Source organism: Bos taurus, chromosome 28 (assembly GCF_002263795.3).
Source record: "Bos taurus isolate L1 Dominette 01449 registration number 42190680 breed Hereford chromosome 28, ARS-UCD2.0, whole genome shotgun sequence".
Lineage (NCBI taxonomy): Eukaryota > Metazoa > Chordata > Mammalia > Artiodactyla > Bovidae > Bos > Bos taurus.
The window spans coordinates 43,285,456-43,299,887 of record NC_037355.1 but is presented as its reverse complement, the minus strand read 5'-3'; the positions used below and the strand labels follow the sequence as shown (position 1 = coordinate 43,299,887).

The following is a 14,432-nucleotide window of genomic DNA, read 5'->3' as shown; positions in this document are numbered from 1 at the left end:
TGGCAGTAAGAGGACGTTATGCAAGAGCTATTGGTGCACCAGTGAACACGAGGTGCTGTCGTTGCATCCCAGTGTGAGAAGACAGAAGCTCACCAAATGTACAGAGCTTTTTAGTGCCAAGGGGTGATATGCGCTCTGCAGAGCAAGAGAGCAGGGTAGGGAGCCAAGCAGGGACGTGTTTGATGGGGTGGGGCTGCCTTGGAGCGAAGACCTGATAAAGTGAGGGAGCAAGCCGCACTGCCATGTGGGGAAAGAACAGTCCAAGCAGAGAGCATAGCCCAGGCAAAGGCCCCACACAGGAAGTGCTGTCCCGGTGTGTCCAACAAACACGAGGAGACCAGCATGGCCGGAGCACTGGTCAGCACGGGGGACACAGGATGTGAGCTGGGGACAGACGAGTCCCAGGGCAAGATCTGAAGGATGAGGATCTTGAAAAGGACCCTGGATTTTATTCCAAGTGTGAAGAGAAACAACGGGGAATTTTGTGCAGAGCAGGGAATGGCAGGATTCAGCTTATCTTTTTAGAACAACTATCTGTCGTACTATTTAAAAGTTTCCTGATTTTTTTTCTGGGCAATTGTCTGAGCTCCAGTGGCACCCAGCAGTATCTGGTACATGATGTTTTCCAAATAATCTCTGACTGTCTTCTTTTCTCTGCTTCTAAATATTTCAAAGGGACCAATTGTTAAAGCAACACTTGTTCATTTCTGTGATAAAAATTATAGTCATAAGAATAACTGAGCACTTGTGTGGCATTTGCTGTTTAGCTGCTGGGTAATTTTCTAAGTACATTACATTTATTAATGCATCTAATCCTCAAACTAACCCTGTGGGATAGGTACTAGTATGGGTCCCACTTTACAGACAAACAGAGGTACAGAAAGGTTAAGCAACTTACCCAAGGTCACACAGACAGTAAATAAGTCAGTCTCCGAGAGTCCATGCTCTTACCGCCAGGCAGACCCTTGCTCAAACCCATGAATCTAAGTGTTAAAGATTGAAGTTAATTAGAAGATTGAGATTCAAGAGTGAAGATTTTTAAAGTGGACTTCTATATGGAAGTAGGTAACCAAACACTCTCTTATTCGAAGCATAAGCGTTCTCTTGAACAATACTGCCGGGAAAAGTACTTTGGGAAGACAGCTGGGAAAACATTCATCTGCGGTCCATGGGGAAGAGAAAATGAGTGACTCTATTGGATCATGGAGCTCTCACTGTGACGCCGTGAGAGGTGTCGTTATCAGGACCCTCCCAAGAGCACTGTCCATAATTACATTTTAGCTTCCAAAACATATGTTGGTGAAATCTAGAGATATCCATCCGTCTGATGACTCGTAAGCCTCAGGCCTTTCAGGGCAGGGCTTCGTCACCCTCTAAAGCCAGTCACCTCTGCCTGTCCTCAGAGCAATTAGCCAGGGGCATGTGACTTTCCATCATGTCAGAGTCATTCAGGGAATGCACTTTGCTAAACATCCTTTGAATTCTCTAGACTCAGGAGCATGATGTGAATTTGCTCTGCTCATGGTTTCTCAATGACTTCATCCAACCCAAGGTGCCAACACACCTGGATAAGACCTTGAAACCTTTATCTCCATCCCCGGCTTCTCTGCTGAGTTACAGAGGCTTTCTAATCCTTCCAGAGTCCTAGATAACACTGGGTATTGACCGTTAGTCACTGGGTAACCATGAGGAGGGGAAGCTGGGTGTGAGTAGGACTCTGCAAGGCTTATAGATGGCTGGAGCAAAGGGAGTGGGGCTCAGAGAGCACCTCTGTCCCCACACACAGTAGTGCAGAGTCCTGTTCTCTAGTTCAGATTGTCAAGGTGCACCGACGTCTGCGGTCACAGCTGCCTGCTGGGTGTGGGAGTGCAGCTGGATCCCAGCCCCAGCTGAGGAGGATGCTGCTGCGAGTTATGCTGCCACAGCCAGAGATCCCAATGTGCCACTGACCTCAGCTCCGAGGAGACGGTGAGTTTAGCCCTGGCACGTGGCTCTAGCTGCAGGGTGCCTTGGAAAACTCCCCTGCATTTTTCAGTCCTATCCCTAGTCCTTCCTGCATATTGGCTTGCATATTTCTACCTGTTCAGTGGGCACCTCTAATCAAGAGTCTGTTGCCACCCCACATGCTGCCTGGTCAAAGCAGAGCCTGTACCCTTTTCATCCTCTTCCCGGGCTGGTCAGAGGCACACTTGCTCCTTTCTTGGGGGCTAAGAGTCCTTTGGGGGTAAGACTGTAGAGAGAGACAAGGCATCGCCTGAAGGGATTCCAACGAGATTCCCCTCCTCATCCATCGTCCTCCAATCGGTGTCAGCCTCACGCATCTGCCCTCAGAGCCTCTGTCCCCCCACACCAAGCCAGGCCTGGGATTCGCATGGGGGTGGGGGTGGGCAGGTCTCCTGGCCCCGTTTCCCCTTTATCTGGAGCTTGCCTGCCCACTGAGCAGTGCAGGCCTGTTCTGAAAACACGCCCTCCAGAGATTCGTACCAGTAAAGCTTCCCTGTTGTCTTGGAAGGTCACTCTTCCCCTTTGGGATTTCAAGATCTGCTGTCTGCCTGGCTGGCTCACCTGGGTGCGGTGCGTCCGCATCAGAGCCTTAGTCGCTGCTGCTGACCCTGCATGTGTAAGGTCAGGGGACTGCTCCTAAGCAGAGGGTGGATTCCAGGCAGGACTCTGCCTAGCAATGGCTGCAGGACCTGGAGCCATGAGCCTGCCTTTTAAGGACTGTTTGCCCCTCTGTGAAGTGGCCATGACCACTGGCCCCACCTCACAGGACTGATATGTGAGGAGTGAGTGAGTTAATGAAGATGAGTTAACAGTTCCTGACTTCTGTCTCAGAAGGACCACTTCTCAAACCCCTCTGTCTGTCGCCTCTCAGAGTCACTTCTGGATTGCATCCTTTGTACCATCATTTAACTTATCTGTCTTGGAAATGTGTTTATTTTGTTCATTTTGAGCCTTTATTTTCATTTAATGTGCACACCAGGGAACTCTACTTTTTCCTTCCATAATATGCTTAACTATAAATAAATAAGCCATTTGACAGACCCGTGGAACTCAAAATTAAGTCAAGTTCATTTCCAAGGGAAGTTGATTCTTACAGGACATTTCAGGAGTTGGGACCTACAAGTTTCCACTAAAGACTTCCCATCAAATAGAGTTTCTCTGAATGTACAGCACCTCCCCCCACCGAGAGGCCATAGTTGCACATGTATGGATGTTAGGAGGGGAGTGTTTGTTTTACCAGGTACTCCTCTGTTGAATAAAAAATGAGCACTTATCTCAAAAGGGGAAGAGGAAGTCTGCCCTCGATAATATGGATAATATGTAATTCTCTCTTGGGTAAATAGATTCCTGATCGTGCAACTCGGTAGAACTGCAATCACATTTTTAAGCTCTAAGGTGACGTTAGCATAAACATCGCATGTCCTAGTTATTGATCTGTTGCTGCAATAATGGTATTACCCAATTGAACTTCTGACATTGGAGAATTTGCAGTGGCTGCAATTGCATTTTTCTTTTATTCCTGCAACTTAATTCAACTTGCACATCCATCTGTGATCTCTATGAAAAGGTGTTGTTTTGCAGGAGTCTGCATAGATTGTTAAACCTCTCTCTCTCCTGGTAGGAAAGTTATTTCTTGGCTTGATTCCTAAAAAACATACCTACAAATTGAAGCACTCAGAAATTTCCAATGAGGAGCTTGAAGTGAGGTGTGTTTCCAGGAGGTACACGACTTCTGAATTCTATGAAGCTGACTTTTCTGGTGTTAGCTTTAGCCAGTAAATCCTTCCCCATTGACATATGTTCCATAATCATCACTCTAAAGCTGAGGGTAAGTTTAAAGCTTAAATGAGAAGTGGGAGATCCAGCCTGGAGGCTGTCATCTGCTGTAGCAGCCTCTCACCACTGGCAGAAAGGAAAGACAGGGGATGGGAGACATGGCATTTCAAACTCTGATGCTTGTAGACTCACTTTGTTACACCTGGAGTCCAGAAGATTCCATCACTGTATTTGAAACCTGGTCTGTGTGATCATCCTTTCCCAGTTCTTCTGAGGGGATGTCGTACAGTGTGGGAATTTAATTGGGCACAGCATCAGTGAGAATTTGAGTGCAAGTCTGGAATTGCTGAGACCCCTGAGGACAGTGAGAAGGTAATTACTGGACCACTAGCATCTACTTGAATGGCTAAAATAAAAAGTACGGACAGTACCAAGTGCCATCATGTGTGCAGAGCAGTGAACACTCTCAGTATTGCTGGGGGAGGTTCGAATGGTGTGGACTCCGAATGGAGAGCTTGGCAGCTTCTTTTGAAGTTAAACATTCTTTCCATACAACCCAGCAGCCCCATTCCTGGGTGTTTACCCTAGAGTAACGAAAATCTCCCACACAAACCTGCAATGAATATTTATAGCAACTCCGTGCATAATCACCAAAAACTTAGAATGACCCAAATGTCCTTCAGCAGGTGAATGGATAAGCAAAGTGTGGCACGTGACCCCCCGTGGAATACTTAGTGATCCAAAGGAGCAAACTGTTGACGCATGCAGCAAGCTGGCCAACACATGAGGGAACTATTCTGAGAGAAAAATGCCGACCACACAGGGTTACATGCCGATGCCTTTCACATGACACGCTTTAGGAGAGAAGGCCTCAGCGACAGAACACAGGTCATGGTTGCCTGAGGGTCTTGTTAGAGGGAGGACGGGACTGCAGAGATAACCTGAAGGCATGTGATGGGACTGTCCTGAGTCCTGTGGGGGCAGTGGGCCCAGAAACCTGTTCTTGTGTTTGGATGCCTGCAATGACCCGTTAGAAAGTCACTTTTACTACATGTCTTTTAAGAAAATTAAATTAAGAAAGAAAGTGAAGCCACTCAGTCGTGTTCGACTTTTTGTGATGCCTTGCACTGTGGCCTTCCAGGCTCCTCTGTCCATGGGATTTTCCAGGCAAGAATACTGGCTGCTGCTGCTGCTGCTGCTGCTGCTGCTAAGTCGCTGCAGTCGTGTCCAACTCTGTGCGACCCCATAGACGGCAGCCCACCAGGCTCCCCCGTTCCTGGGATTCTCCAGGCAAGAATACTGGAGTGGGTTGCTATTTCCTTCTCCAGGAGATCTTCCCAACCCAGGGATTGAACCCAGGTCTCCTGCATTGTAGGCAGACGCTTTACCATATGAACCACCAGGGAAGTCTCTAAATTAAGAAGTGAAACAAAATTCTTGGTGTCCCTGGAAGACATAGTAGGAGGTGAGAATAGATCTTTAATCCTAGCTCAGGGGGTGCACCATGCCTGGGTGAACCTGTGGGGTGGAGGGGCAGGAGGTGTCACCCACATTGAAGAGCATAGCTCAGGGGCATGGCTAGAAAGATAGAAGTATATATGCAAATAAATAAATTAATAAAAATGTATGATAAAGTCTCTTCATCCTTTGTCCAGTGAGCAGTTTGCCCCTGCTCCCATGCTCTGCAGGCAGCTACCGGGTGACGGTGTCGGGGCCACTCTCCTCGCCTCCTCCCCATGAACAGGTTCACTGAACTGAGAAAATTTCCAGTTACTCCTGCCTTCCTCGGATGCACTGACGCGTGTCTGCATCTGAGCCTCCATCCCCTCTTGCTCACAGAATTCCACTCCAGAGCAGGGCGGTGGGTTCTTCATGACTGGGAGGAAATGGATGAAAAGTGAGATTAAAGACACATGAAACAAAGGGGTTTAGAACCTACAAGACAGCAAGCAGCTGACACAAATGCGGGGCCGCAGTTGGAGGAATACGAAGAGAAATGGGCTGAGTCTTTCAGGCCTGGAGAAAGGGAAAACAAAGTAAAACCAAACAGTCCTGGGAAAAGGGCTGTTGCTTCTCACAGGTTTAGAAAGTTCTGGGGCTTCTTCTAAAGGACCCTACCAGGACTTCCGGCTGTTGGTCCCCAGCCCCCTCCTGTTTCCGGGAAATGCAGCAACAGCAGGCCCGGGTATCAAGCCCGTGTCTGCGGCTGGAAGTCCTGCCTTCACACTTTCCTTCATGTTTTCAAGTGCAGGCGAGAGCTGCTGTCGGAGTGCTTGTGAACAGCCAGTTCAAGAGTGTTTCAGTTTGTTTTCTTGACTGCTGATGTCCCGTGTACCTCCTGCACCTCCAGGACTAGGACAGGGGCTTGAAGGGGGCCATTTGAGGGCCAGAAGCTGCCAGAGAACTAGCTGCAGTGTGTCTTGATCCACTTTCAGAGACCCACTCACTGCACACCAGTTCCTGAATTGCCTTACACATCAGGAGTGCTTCTTTATCTTAAATCTAAACACGTTCGTGTCGGCAAGACACCACCTGAAATGCAGGTGGGGCCCTATGGCGGGCCCTCACCCTGGCTCTGCGCGGCTGCAGCTGCCCCTAACCTTGACCTTGCGCTCCTGGCTCCCAGTCTCGCTCCCAGCTCTGTAGTCTTCCCTGTGGTTGCTGTTGTCTGTTGTTCCAGTCACTAAGTCAAGTCGGATTCTCTGTGACCCCATGGACTGCAGCCCACCAGGCTTTTCTGTCCTTGGGATTCTCCAGGCAAGAATACTGGAGTGGGTTGCCATTTCCTTCTCCAGGAGATCTTTCCAACCCAGGGATCAAACCTGCATCTCCTGCATTGGCAGGCAGATTCCTTACCCCTGAGGCAACGGGGAAGCTGAGTCTTACCTACTCTCACTGATATGCCAATGTTATTCTCTAAGCTGCTTCTTAATGCACCTAAGCCTTCCCTTAAAGCATCAGTGCAGAGAAAGGTAGCTGAGTGAAAACTGGTGAGAAGTCTACATTTTCCACTTTTTAGTGGCGGTAAGAAATTTATTTCTAGTTAAACAAGCTGGGAAATGTAATTAAGCACATGGTTGATGGGGATAGCCAAGGATGCATGCCAGAAAAACAATAGGTTCTTTAAAGGTGCCAAGGACTGATATTATGCATCTCCTGTTGGAAACTGTATACACTTCACAATTCAGAGCCTCTTGTGTGCCGCCTCGTATCTTCAATCAAATTATTATATTCCAGAAATATGCATAAGGGAAATGATTCGACACATTTTATGGTGGGTTGTTGCTTGTAGCAGTAATTGAAGTACCTTTCCACTTATGAAAGTACTAATTTTATTTGTTTTTATTGCTTTTCTAGATGCAATTATTTATTTAGTGAGCTTTGGCTTTATTAAATTATGTTTACTATAGGAACATCATAAAAATGTATGAAAACAGCACATCAGCCCAGCCAGCCTGGTGACCTGTATTGAGAAAGCTAGTGTTATTTTTCACATCCAAACATAATGGAATAACTTAAGAATAAACAGATAATCTACGCTAGGAAACAATGCAGTTTCAGAGTAATGTGATCAAACACCTGGACAATATGACTTCATAAATCTTGGTTCTAAAAGTTACATGAGTTGGGTTTTGTGTGCTTATTTGAGGACACATGACATTTCTAAACGGAATCATTATAACGTGAAATGTAACTAAACCGAAAGGCAAGAGGTAAATGGCGTTTTTGTTGGCTGGTGAGATGTGGATGACTGAGAAGAACGGTGAAGATCTTTGGTATAAACGGACAAGCAGGAGGCTCTGACCCACGTAACTGCCCTTGACTCTGAATTTAAACAGAGCCAGGTGATTATGAAGGTCGCCTGCTGGTGCCCCTCGCTAGCAGGTACTGCTGTAAGTAGTTCTTTACATTCTCCTCCCTGTACCTTAGTGTGATGCTTCATCTCAAAAGAAAGGAGGAGCTTTGCCTTTGGCATACATTTTAAGAAACTTAATGTGATATATACGATTTTTTTGTCCTGAATTTTGGTGAGTTAATCAAGGTATAGCACAAAAAATGAAAATAAAACCATGACAACACAATCAAAACCAAAAAATAAAAGCAGAGATGCTTAAAAGTGAGGTGTTTTTACAACTATAAATCAGTGGCCAACTTTTATGTTTCTAATTGTGAATTAAAATTAATTAATCTGCTGTTTAAATAATGTGCCATCTACAAGATTCAACAAATATATACCATAAAGGGTGAGTCTCTCTCCAACCACACGGTCTACTTCCCCAGCAGGAACCTTGAAGACCAAGTTCTTGATTTCCAGGTGAGTTCTAAGGGCTTTCTGAGCACATAAAATATATACATGTGTATTTACTCCCATACACACATATTTACACAAATGATAAAACATACAGTAGTCAGATGGCTTCATCATTCTTTTTAAAGACTGTGCTGAATACTTCATTAAGAATGGAATATTACTCAGCCATTAAAAAGAATACATTTGAATTAGTTCTGATGAGGTGGATGAAACTGGAGCCTATTATACAGAGTGAAGTAAGCCAGAAAGAAAAACACCAATACAGTATACTAATGCATATATATGGAATTTAGAAAGATGGTAACAATAACCCTGTATGCGAGACAGCAAAGGAGACACAGAGGTATAGAATAGTCTTTTGGACTCGGGGGGAGAGGGAGAGGGTGGGATGATTTGGGAGAATGGCATTGAAACATGTATAATATCATATAAGAAATGAATTGCCAGTCCAGGTTCGATGCAGGATACAAGATGCTCGGGGCTGGTGCACTGGGACGACCCAGAGGGATGGTATGGGGAGGGAGCTGGGAGGGGGGTTCAGGATGGGGAACACGTGTACACCTGTGGCGGATTCATGTTGATGTATGGCAAAACCAATACAATATTGTAAAGTAATTAACCTCCAATTAAATAAATTTATATTAAAAAAAGAAAAAGAATGCATCAGACTCCTATTGATGCCCACAGAAGTGTTTCCATTTTTCGCTTGTACCAATAACATTTCCACCAACAATATACAAGAGGACTTGATTCTTGCTGTTTCTTTTCGAAAACTTTTAGTTTGTCGCCTTGAAAGATAAGAACTGACATCTAAGTGGTTTTAAGTCATTCTGGTCTTATTTTCGGGAGGCGGAGTCTCACTTAACACGTGTGAGAACTTTGGGTTTCCCTTCCTGTGGAGTCTCTGATCCTGTCTCTTGTTCTTTGCTTACTTTTCCAATGGACTGTTGGCCATTATTGTTACTCACTTGTAAGACCCTTTGATCTGAGTTGTGAATATTTTCCTCATTTTTTTCAATTGTCCTTTGACTTTATTTAGAGAATATTCTGCAATATATCCCATGAAAATCTACATGTCATTTTTCTATTGCTCCTGGGTTTTGTGTAAGACTTTAAAACACATATTTTAAATTGGTGAGATTTTTAAAAATAATTTTTAAATAATTTAAATAATTTTTAAATAATTTAAATAATTTTTAAATAATTGCTGAGATTATTTTTTTTTAATTTCCTCACACAGTCTTCTAGCACTTTTGAGTTTATTTTCCATGTTAAAATTTAAATTTTTTAATTTATCTGGAATTTATCTAATGTAAAGATAGATGTGAACAATATGACTTTTTTCAATTGGCTACCCAAGTATCCCAACACCATTTATTGAAAAATAATATTTGGGTTAATTTATGCATGTTTTCATCAATCCCATTGGTGTCTATTCATTTGTTGGTATCACAGAGTTTTAATTATAGTAGCTTTATATTTTTAATGTCACTGGAGTTGGATCACAAATTATTCTTTATTTTAATAATTTTCCTTAATTATGGTAGGAAAAAATATCTATGACTGTATTATATTATCAAGAATTATTTTTAACAAAAATTTTAAATTTTAAATGCCTTTCCAGTATCTATAGAGATAACCATATGGTTTTTCTCTGTATTACTGTTATGAATTATATTAGATTTTTCTAATACTGAACCATTTATTCCATTCATTTATTTATTTCATTTATTCTACTCCTAGAATAAGATCCATTTGAGCATGATCATCTTTTAGTGTGCTTTTTTTGTGTTGAGTAAATCTGATTTATGCTTACTTATACACTAATAAATGAGATTGTTCTAAAGTATGTGACGTTTTTCCTTTCTTGTAATGCTCCGAACCAGCTTAATTATATTGGGGTTATCTGTTCCTCAAAGGGATTTCTTTTGGAAGTTCTCTTATCACACTGCCTGTGCCGGGTGCTTTTGACAGTATTTTTCTCTTCTTCCTTTCTTCCTCTGTCCCTTTCTTTTCTTTCTTTCTTTTCTTTGATGGAATTAGCACATTCACATGCTGCTGCTGCTGCTAAGTCGCTTTAGTCGTGTCCGACTCTGTGCGACCCCACGGACAGCAGCCCACAAGGCTCCCCCGTCCCTGGGATTCTCCAGGCAAGAGCACTGGAGTGGGGTGCCATTGCCTTCTCCAATGCATGAAAGGGAAAAGTGAAAGTGAAGTCGCTCAGTCGTGTCCGACTCTTCGCGACCCCATGGACTGCAGCCTACCAGGCTCCTCCGTCCATGGGATTTTCCAGGCAAGAGTACTAAAGTGGGGTGCCATTGCCTTCTCCAATTCACATGCTAGTGTTTATAATTTATATTATTCTACAATATTACTCACTTTATCTTGAATTTCAAGGCTTTTGCATTTCCCATTCCATTCATTAGCAGCAGCAGCAGCATTCCATTCATTTATGCTTTTTCCCTTCCTATCTTGATTAAGTTTTTGTTTATTTCATTGGTGTTTTTTCAGCATAAACTTTTGGCTATTTTTATTTATTCTATGGTTTTCCTATCTTCTGACTTATGTGTCTAGTGTTAATTTTTTTTTGGTTCTTCCTTCTGCTTTTGTTTATTTTTTTTTCTAACTTCTTAAATTGGATGTTTGATCCATTTCATCCATATTGTTTAATATAAATATTTAACGTTATGACTTTTCTCCAAGTACTACATTTTTAGGTTCTGGCATGTAATATTTTCTTTGCCATTATTTTCATCATATGCTGAAATTTTAGTTTTATATAAATTAAGTCACTTAAAATTTCTAGGTGATAGCATTCTAGTTTTGTTGTTAATTTCTAGGACTTCTTGTTTCTGTCTCTGTTTTATTCTTTCCAGCAGAGACTGTTAGTTACATTATTTTTACTTTGGAATTAAAGTTTATTTTGTGGCCTCATGTTTAATCATTTTTTGTAAGTGTTGTATGACAACTTAAATCATATGGTGTTTAACTGCAGGACATAGTGTTCTATATAAGATGACAAGATGTAGCTTTAGGTTATTTAAGTTTTACATATGCCTTAAAATTTTTTGCCCATTTATTTCCCTTTGAATCCCCAAAGTGCTATGAAAATACATGCCTGATGAATGGATGTGTGACGCTGAGCTCCTGTGGTCGGCTCCAATTGTGTTGTGTTTTGTCTTATAGCCTAAGATCGCGGAGGAGAACTTGACCTATGCTGAGCTGGAGCTGATCAAGCCCCACCGGGCAGCCAAGGGCATCCCCACCAGCACGGTCTACGCGCAGATCCTCTTCGAGGAGAACAAGCTGTAACCCTGCGTCCTATTTAATATCTGCCACTCCAGTTATTTATGAAACTTTGGATACAAAGTCCTTATTTTTGTATTTTCACTCGTGCCTTCTGTGTGGTGGGAGCCTCTTTCCAGTGGCATTTCAGGTGCCCTCAGAGAGGCATGACGCTCCTTTCTGCGAAGAGCAGGGGCCGCGGCCCTTTGGGTAAATCTCCCAGGACAAGATTTTCTGGGTCTGAGCCCTGAAGGGTGAGGACTCTGATTCTGAGACCATTCAAGAGGATTTTCTGCTGAGCCAAACCCCTTTATGTTTTTTTCTTCTTTATCTTTTTTTTTTAATCTGAATTTTAATCTTCTACCCTTCCTGTATCTGTGATATCAAGCTCATAGTATATAGCTAGAGGAAATACCATTATGGGCCCAAGTGTGAGATGGTAAAGATGTACTAATTGGTTTTCAAAGGATCAGATAACATTGCCAGGGCACCCAGAGCAGCATAAAGTGCTTATTGTAAGCAGTCATTCAAGATAGCATCTCTTGTTTTAAGTAGATGCACTGACCCTGCTGACTCAAGGGCAGAGAGACAGACTGTGGGGCAGTCTGAGGTCTAAGCTGACAGTGTACTGTCTGGATACCCCAGTGCCCATGTCCCCACCCATTATTGTCCACAGCCACAGGGCAAGTAGAACATTGTTCATTCTGAAGTGCTTCCAGCCCTTTGGCAGGGGGGCTTATCCCTGGATAGAGACTATTCTCCAAGAAGTTCTCACTTACCCTTTTCCAAAAGGAGCAGGGTGGTGTGCTTTTGAATGCAGAATAGAAGAAGGGGGCCTCTTGGAAGTGTGCCAAGGTTACTATCTCTAATTGAACATCCATTCGTGTACGAGCAAAGTCTTTTGACTGCTTCCCTAATGGTAGGAGAGTAGGAAGTATAAGCCTGGCTGGAAAAACGTGTCCTGGATACCCCCTCACACCCTCCCCCTGTGCTGGCCCATCACAACCTGCCTTGCTGACTCAACTTTGCGTGTTAATTCGAATGGACTTGAGTGGGAGAGATGCAGGGATGCCTGGCAAATAGATCTATGAGAAAGTTGCTCTGTGGACCTACATGACATCCATGACCTCACCGTTCTGGATCAGGCCAAGCTATCAGCTGTGTTGTTAAGGACACTTGATGTGTGTGAGTGCACTCTGGGTGGGTTTTTACTGCACACTACAGAAATTGTTTGGCTTTGTAATGGACCATGTATATATGTTAAATTATATATTTTAAACACAATCTGAATGTGAGTTGTGCCCCTCTGTACAGCCATGTGAACTTGGTCGAGGTTCTTATCCCCTTTAGTCTCAGACTCTATTTATACAAAGGTGAGTTAACCTCTCATAGAATTCTTATAATGGGATAATGACTTGGAAGATTCTGGACGCTAGAAATTGCTACACAAGTACACTATATTAACATGCATGCTAAAACCAGTCCATATTTTTAAAATGAAGTGCCTTTACTATTTAAAGCTCTCAGTGTGTTAACTTTAAAAAGTAAATATTTGTCCATGAACTTAGCTCTATGGTAACTTTCCCAAAGACCGTGATGGCTTATGAGTGCCTCTCGTGGTTTCCTGGAAAGGGTCCAAGTCAGGAGCAGGTGATGATTTTCCAGAAGCGAAAACATCCTGACTTTACAAAAAGGAAGTTATTCTCTGCTGCCTGTGCCTGCACCTCATACTCTCCTTCTTGCCAAGTTTCCAAGGTAGTGAGTAAGCTGTGCAATTTTTGAAGAAGATCTCACTAGAACTTTGCAGAAAGAGGACATGGTTTAGAACAGGAGAATATACGGTTAGTACCTCTTTCATATCATTAGTATCCTAGGCATTCTATCATGTTTTATCATGGCACTCTTCCGTAGGACATAGTTACATGGTGTTGTGAGGAAGGAAAGTGATTTCCTGATTTTCACAAGGAGCTATTAAAATATAGACGGGTGGGGCCCTGGGAGTAGCAGGTGGGAGTGGGGAGTGGGGCATCTGAGAGGTGATGGAGAGAGGGCAATGGAGTAGGAGGCCTCTGGGCCTCTGCAGAACTGAATCGAACTTCAATCACCTGCAGACCCACCGTGTTAAATTCAGTGGGAGCTCTGTATCATCACATATGGAAATGAACACATTCCACTAAGAAGAGCCGAGTTTTGAAGGGTCTCTGTAGGTTAAAATACAACAAATCATTGATATAGATTCAATTCAGACTCTTGCTCCAAAACTCTGGTCATATTTGCATAAATCCACACTGAGGTGTGTGAGTAGGGGATCCACTGACATAGGGTTTAAGAAGAGGCTTCAAGACCAACACCTCCTACTGAACATGCTTCCTAAGAGAATCATGGAAGCTCTTGGCAACATCTGAGCACAGCCTGCCCCACTGTTATCTGGAAGCAAGCGGTCCAAACTCTGCTCGGAGCTGGGAGCAATGGGTGATTTGTTCCCAGTGCTTCTTAGGGATGATAAATCTTAATGTTATTTTCAGAATAAACTTAAAAGTAAGTCTCCTTATTTGTTTTCTATCAAATACACCACTATGCCTATCTTGTAATTTCTAAAGATAAGGAATACATATCATTCAAATGGAAACTAGGGAATGTTCTTCAGTGTGTTTTTGCTGTAAAGCGTCTGTGGGAACAGCTGTAGATAAGCAGTGTTCAACACGGACAGCAGCTTATACATTTAAATGAAGGACGAAGAACCCATCGCTCAGAATGGAATGCAGTGGCTCTTGCAGGCACAGTGCACGGACTCTCAGATTTGGGGGGGATTTGGTTTTGGTCATGCGTGGCGGAATCATCACAGGAAGCAAGGATGGGGAAGGGGTATCCCCAAATGAGACTGCCTTGCCAAGTCACAGCCCTGGACGCTGAACTAAAGCAGTTGTGACGGGAAGACAGGGCTGGGATTTCTTTTAGACCACATTTTCATTAAATCATCATGTCTCTGTTAACTCACAGGGCAGAGAAGAAAAAGCCAAGCCTAACCCTCCCTCTCATAGTCCTTGGTGTGACG

General features: G+C 43.4%; 1 protein-coding gene across 4 annotated transcripts in view; it reads left to right on the top strand.

Annotated features, from left to right (window-relative positions):
- The window catches only part of VSTM4 (V-set and transmembrane domain containing 4), an 89,622-nt gene extending 76,961 nt beyond the window's left edge, over positions 1-12,661 (top strand). For 2 of the 4 annotated variants that reach the window (XM_024986844.2, XM_059882717.1), the window contains one exon: positions 1,815-11,272. In XM_024986844.2, the coding sequence (XP_024842612.1) occupies positions 1,815-1,949 (135 nt within the window). In that variant the 3' untranslated portion in view covers positions 1,950-11,272. The other 2 variants (XM_024986842.2, XM_059882716.1) reach the window with 2 other exon arrangements.
- Positions 12,662-14,432: the final 1,771 nt, after the last annotated feature.